The sequence below is a fragment of the Alexandromys fortis genome, unplaced genomic scaffold (genome assembly GCF_014885135.2).
Source record: "Alexandromys fortis isolate MF-2015 unplaced genomic scaffold, M_Fortis_MF-2015_v1.1 scaffold_38, whole genome shotgun sequence".
Classification (NCBI taxonomy): Eukaryota; Metazoa; Chordata; class Mammalia; order Rodentia; family Cricetidae; genus Alexandromys; species Alexandromys fortis.
In genome coordinates this window covers 52,952-59,604 of record NW_026067916.1, presented here as the reverse complement: position 1 = coordinate 59,604, position 6,653 = coordinate 52,952, and the positions used below count along the sequence as shown (strand labels likewise).

Sequence of the window (6,653 nt, the reverse complement as noted above, 5' to 3'; positions counted from 1 at the left end):
ATATATGTGTGTGTGTGTGTGTGTGTGTGTGTGTATAATATATATAATGACATCAGTAAAATTCTAGAAAACTCACCATTGTACTTGTATTCTTCTTATAGCTGCTATTCAAAGAATATTCTAACATTTTCTAGATGGTTATTGCCATGAAATAATTTCCTAAGGCTGAAATGTGCTTTATGTCTCTGATAATCATTATTTGTCCCATTATACTAATTCTGGATTCTCTTAAGAGTAAATGAGTGTTGCTGGGCAATTGTGACACACATCTTTAATCCCAGCACTCAGGAGGCAGAGGCAGGCAGATGAATCTTTGTGAGTTCCAGGCCAGCCTGGTCTACAAAGCTAGTCTCAGGACAGACTCCAAAGCTACAGAGAAACCCTGTCATGAAAAAACAAAAAGGGTAAATGACTGTTTTACATAAGATCTGTAGGGACAATTTTCAAAAACTAATTAAGATTCATTTTTAAATTTATGTGTATATGTGTGCCCCCACTTTTGTGTGTGCACCAGTGCCTATGGAGGCCGCAGAAGGCTTCGGGTGCCCAGAACTGGAGTTACAGCTGTTTGTGAGCTGCCTTACTTAGGTGCTAAAAACCAAACCTGGCTCCTCTGCAGGAATAGCAAGCACACTTGATTACTGAGTCGTCTCTCTAGACCCTGTAAGAACATTTTTAGCTGTTGTCTTTCTTGCTCAGGCTCCTGCATAGTTGAACTATGACCAATAATATCCAAAAATGTGCAAAAATTAAAAATCTTTTTATTAACTGCTTCCTAATATTCTGAGAACTTTTCCTATTTACTAGATCTCTGAAAGTATGCTAATTTACTGAAATTAACAATATTCATCAGATCCATTGATATACTAGCAGCAGCACAGTATCTTTGAAACTTGATACTACCACATCATGATAATTTCTTGGTGTGTTATTTTAATGTTATGAATATGTGAATTAAAAATAGAAAAACTAAATTGTATTGTTTTGGAGGTTAGATATTGTGTGATAAAGCTATAAAGGAAAATGTGGAAGTTTTGTAAATCATAATAGTGACTATATCTAAGAAGCAAGGGAAGTTGTTCAGCAAGATTAGGGCATGTGGCCCGTCTTTCCAATTCAGACAGTGCTGTACCTTGTTCTTATATGAAGTCACTCTAGAGTCATCTTTTACACTGTACATATGTGTTAGGAGAACCCTTCCTTGCATGCTGTATTTCACTTCTGCAAAGATAATTTGTATTAGCTAAGGGTCATAGTTCAAAGAAGACAATATCAATGATCTGCTTGGTTTAGGGCAAGATTTTCTATTTTACTTTAAAATATGATTGGTAAGTAAAATGGGAAGTTTTCTTTAACGAGGGATGACATTCTGTCAGATGTAGCCCATAAGTATAAATTCATGTGAGAGGAGAAAGGGGGCACAGACAACTACAAAGGAACAACTGTTTAGTAGAGCAGTTGGAGGGTGTGTGATTTAGACACAAAGTGTAATGAGAGTCGAAGAGGTACACTTCACAGGAGTGTTAATTATAGTTTTTAAAATTCCAGAAGATCAAACAACTATTCTAAGGTTGGAAATTTTAGCTATGGTGGCCAGAGAATCCCTCTTGAAGGAGATTTTATCTAGGTTAAGACCTAAGGTGCGAAAGGTCTTCAAAAGCAGGGATAGGGGTTGAATGGGCAGGAAGCATAGTCTGCCAAAGTCTCCGAGGTGGCAAAAACGTTGGTGTAGTTTGAGATATATTACAATGCATGTGAGCCTGAAGCTTATGTCAGCAGAGGGCGATTGGGGTGGGAGCTATAGAGAAGAGATGGTATTTTCTTCCAAGGGTATGGGCTTGTCCTAAGGTGTGAATCTGAGGAGTTTATACATCTGTTCCTCTGTCTGAACGAGTCCTGGTGAGTAGATGAGAACATTCAAAGGGTGGGATCACGGACAGCAATGGGATTATGTTAACCTGACTGACCTAGAGGTAGGGACAAGACGGTGATGGGAAGATCTGGGAGTTGGAATTGAACTTAGAATTAGAACTGACAAGATTTTGTAAACTTTTTACATTTTACGTTTCAATTCGTTCCCTGTGGGATGCGCATGTCAGAGTGAGCTGGTATGTGCTTGTACATACGCACGGGTGCACACCAGAGTTACAGGACAACTTGCAGCCGTTGCTTCTCTCCTTCCACTGTGGGGTTGCATGAATCAAACTCAGGTTGGCAAGTGTGGAGGCAACAGCCATGCTGCTGGCCACCGATTATTATGAAACCAAACATATATATCGTTAGATTTTCCTTCTAGTTCTCCTTCATATGCTTTCAACATCAGTCTTTAGCTGCCTTTCTCTTCAAAATAACTGGTGACAAGGAGTTTATCTCTTTTGTAATAAAAGTTTAACTAATTGTGAAGGCCTTTAATTCAATAGGACAGTGTTGTTCTCAAAAAGTGCTTTCTATCTGGGTATGGTGGCCTGTGCCCATCACCCTAGCACTTGGGGAGTTGAGACAAGAAGACCCCGAGTTCCAGGTCAGCCTGAGCCTGTGAATAAGACCTTGACCAAGAATGCTCCCAGAATACCCAAAGTTTGTATGCGTGTTTTTTCCTCACTTGTGTCTTATAAATGTTTTTTCCATTGGTACTGATTTGTTTGCTTAACCAAAAGTGCTGCTTGCACAATTATATAAATAGCTCCTTGCATAATTAACACCTTTCTTCATGATAATTGAGAATGTTTTCTAGGCACTGTTTTGTTAATTACACATTCATTTTTAATTATCATTTCCCTGCTAGAGCCTCTAATGAATGGATGGTTTTTATGCCTTATGACACGTTCATTTACAAGCTAATCTTTAAAAAGACCCATGTAAACACAGTATTGCTTGTTTATTCCCTCTTCTATCTGTATGTGTTCCCTAAATCGCAGCATGAGGAAGGTTGAGAACCTCTGTCTTAAGGTATTCTCTAAGGTTTGCACCATAAACAGGTTACAAAGCTATTGACAGGCTTTTTTTTTCTGTCTTTGATACATGTTATAGCCTACCATCCTAGGTTTCCTTACACAACAGGGGACATTCATAGGAAGGATGCATAAGCAATATGTGCAAAGTATGCTAGTAAAAAGAACAAATTAATAGGTCAATGGTTTTAAAACAGCTATGGGAGAAAGAAAATTTCTATAGGTAATTTAAATGTAAAAATATTATAGAGCACTTCATAGCTTTCAATATGCCCTTACATGTGTTATCCTGTGATCGATCATTCCAGTAATTCCAGAAGGAGACAATTTAGGAAGCAATCTGTCCAAAAGCTTCCCTAAATTGTAGAGTCTTAAATGATCTTCTTGTGTTTAGGATTTTTTAACATTAAATATCTTTTATTAATTAATTTTTTAAAAATATATTTTGAATGAAAAATAATTGTTTTTTGCGTCTTCTCTCTTATGTATAAAATAATATACATTCTAGAAGCTACCTAAACATCGCTTTACTGGTTTCACTGTTTCTAAGGCTCACATAAAAAGAACTTTTAGACTGGGCAGTGGTGGTGCACACCTTTAATCCCAGTACTCTGGAGGCAGAGGCAGGTGAATCTCTGTGAGTTCCAGGACAGTCTGGTCTACAGAGTGAGTTCCAGGACAGCCAAAGGCTACACTGAGAAACTCTGTCTCTAAAAACCAAGGAAAGAAAGACAGAAGGAAGGAAGGAAGGAAGGAAGGAAGGAAGGAAGGAAGGAAGGAAGGAAGGAGGGAGGGAGGAAGGAAGGAACTTTTACAAGACTTCCACAAGAAAAATACTCTCTACACACCCCAATATCACTTTCTACAAGAAGAGGATAAAATAGGAATAACATATCATAATGCCAGTAGTGGAGAAAATACATGTGTCCTATAGGGTTGGGCACATTCCAACTGACCAATAGCAATCATGTTACACTAACACATTTCCATAAGGTTTATAAGTCTACATAATTACTTCCCTTCTTTCTGCCAGGTACAATAACAATTTAGAAGACGCTAAAAAGCTTGGGATAAAGAAAGCTATCACAGCCAACATTTCCATAGGCGCAGCTTTTCTGCTTATCTACGCATCATATGCTCTGGCATTCTGGTATGGGACTTCCTTGGTCATCTCGAAAGAATACTCTATTGGACAAGTGCTCACTGTAAGTTACACATGAATCAAAAAAGAAGTTCTAATGCAACTGAGTGGTATTGAAAAAAGCATACTTTGAATAAGTGTTAAATGCTAGAGATATGCATTATTAGGTTAAAGAGTTGAAAGGAAATGCATCAAATTTGCCTGTAGATCTGTTGTACAATTTCTACTATGGCCTAAATATTAACCTTAGTGCCATTTTCATCTGAAGTTCCAGATCTCTTACATAGCAATGTAGGGTTTGGAACTGCAACCCCTAAATATCAACATTACCAACTTCTGAAGCTTGAATTTTCATTTAATGACATTTTTTTCTTTGTATCAAACTTGCTACTAAAGTTTTCTACCTTTATTTTCTAATTCACTATTCACACATAGAAAAGTATAGGTTGATTTATACTCAAAATCTCTTGGAGTACTTTCAATCTCATATTCATGGAGTCTAAAGCTGTTTCACAAACAGCGTTTAGAACAGAGACTGCAGGATTTGATATCAGACCCAATAGGTTCAAATTCCAACTACACTACCTACTAACTGTAAGGTTTGAGCAATCATTAACGCTCTTCAACCCTCTGTTACGCCTTCTGCCAAATGTGTGGCAGGATTCATGTGACCTGCTTGTTAGTACTATAAAGAGAAACGAATACAGACTCACTTAGCAAAAGCCTCTTCCGTCCAAATTATTGAGCAAAATAATTCCTGAATGATCTAGAAATAAATGGATGATGTTAGTTCCCGTCAACTTCTTACAGAGGTAAATAATGCTAAGCCCTTACAGACAAATATTTTTATTAAAGTAACTCCAAAACTTGGGAGATGAGACCCCATAAAGAATCAGCCCTTGGCCGGTGCTTTGTAACCTACAAAGTCTTGTCACAGCCGGTGTCATCTGATAACAACTGTGGAGAGAACAAATAGTCTTTTATGTTTTTGTCCATGAAATAGAAGACTGAACTTTCCGAATGTCCTGCAGATGTGTAACTGGTAATACTAACTTAGGGTGTGCACCTTGGTCTCTTCACTTGCTCTCCATTTCACAGCCCTTATGACCTAAATAAAAATTGTTAGTCATTGAAAAAATAGAAAAATGTTTTATTGTAATACTCAGAGCTTGTATGTTGCTGCCTCACTGAAAAGGTGAGATTAATTCTGCATTGTAGGCTAACTGAAATTATGGAAAGTTTAAAAAACTTTCTCACATTGTCAATGTTTATACTTTTCAGTTGAAAATATGTATTATCTTTCGGGAATATAGTGTGAGGTTTTGACATGTATACAATGTGAAGTGATCACATGAAGCTAAATAATCTCAGTTTCTTCACTTTACATTTTGGTGGTGATATATTTGAAATTTACAGTGATGAAGATTTAAGATTTTTCTTAACACCTGGTATTCTTAGATTGCCTTGACATTTAGAAATAGAATTAGCTGTACTGGAGGAGAGAGGAAATAGGAGAGGACTGTGGCAAACAAAGTTACAGGATGGTTTTTCTTCCCATGTTCAGGTCTTCTTTTCGGTATTAATTGGGGCGTTCAGCATTGGCCAGGCGTCTCCGAATATCGAGGCCTTCGCCAACGCAAGAGGAGCCGCCTATGAAGTCTTCAAGATAATTGACAACGTGAGTGTGACCACCCAGCTTAGCCTGCTAATAAAGGAGTATTCAGTTGAGATTATCCCTTTATCTTAGCTAATCAAAAAGTTCTTTACGTAGCCATTACTGTCGCTCAGTGATCTCCGCCAAATTCCGTCTCTATAGAAACCCAGTATTGACAGCTTCTCAGCGAACGGGCACAAACCAGACAACATTAAAGGAAATTTGGAATTCAGAAATATCCACTTCAGTTATCCGTCTCGAAAAGAAGTTCAGGTATGGTGACAGTTTTCTGTTGTGTGAAAAGTTCTTAATAGTTTCTAACTGGTTGTAGAGAAAAGCGTATCTGTAAAGTCTGCATGCTACCGAATTGAAATGCCAGCAGATAGAATCTACATGCATGTTGCGGGAGGTCCTTCCGCTCCTCCAGCCAATACATCTCTGCCTGGGAATTGCCCTAACATCAGCTTCTCTCCTGTCTTGGCAGATCTTGAAGGGCCTCAACCTGAAGGTGCAGAGCGGACAGACCGTGGCCCTGGTCGGCAACAGCGGCTGTGGGAAGAGCACCACTGTCCAGCTGCTGCAGAGGCTCTACGACCCCACAGAGGGCGTGGTGAGTGGTCGCGCAGCCAGCAGCGCTACCCTTGCCCATCGTTCTGACTCCGTGGTTCTAAACTGTGACGACCACACATTCCGTTTCAGGTCAGTATCGACGGCCATGACATCAGGACCATCAATGTGAGGTACCTGCGGGAAATCATCGGCGTGGTGAGTCAGGAACCTGTGTTGTTTGCCACCACGATCGCTGAAAACATTCGCTATGGCCGAGAGAACGTCACCATGGATGAGATCGAGAGAGCAGTCAAGGAAGCCAACGCCTATGACTTCATCATGAAACTGCCCCACGTGA

General features: G+C 39.1%; 1 protein-coding gene across 6 annotated transcripts in view; it reads left to right on the top strand.

The window, feature by feature from the left end:
• Positions 1 to 6,653, top strand: part of Abcb1 (ATP binding cassette subfamily B member 1) — a 142,995-nt gene that overhangs the window by 103,488 nt on the left and 32,854 nt on the right. For all 6 annotated transcript variants that reach the window (XR_007591265.1, XM_050139859.1, XM_050139858.1 and 3 more), the window contains 5 exons: positions 3,985 to 4,156; positions 5,657 to 5,770; positions 5,909 to 6,019; positions 6,231 to 6,356; positions 6,446 to 6,649. Coding sequence is in view for 5 of the 6 variants with exons in the window: in XM_050139859.1 (XP_049995816.1) it covers positions 3,985 to 4,156; positions 5,657 to 5,770; positions 5,909 to 6,019; positions 6,231 to 6,356; positions 6,446 to 6,649 (727 nt within the window). In the remaining variant the exon portion in view is untranslated. The remainder of the gene's footprint in view (positions 1 to 3,984; positions 4,157 to 5,656; positions 5,771 to 5,908; positions 6,020 to 6,230; positions 6,357 to 6,445; positions 6,650 to 6,653) is intronic.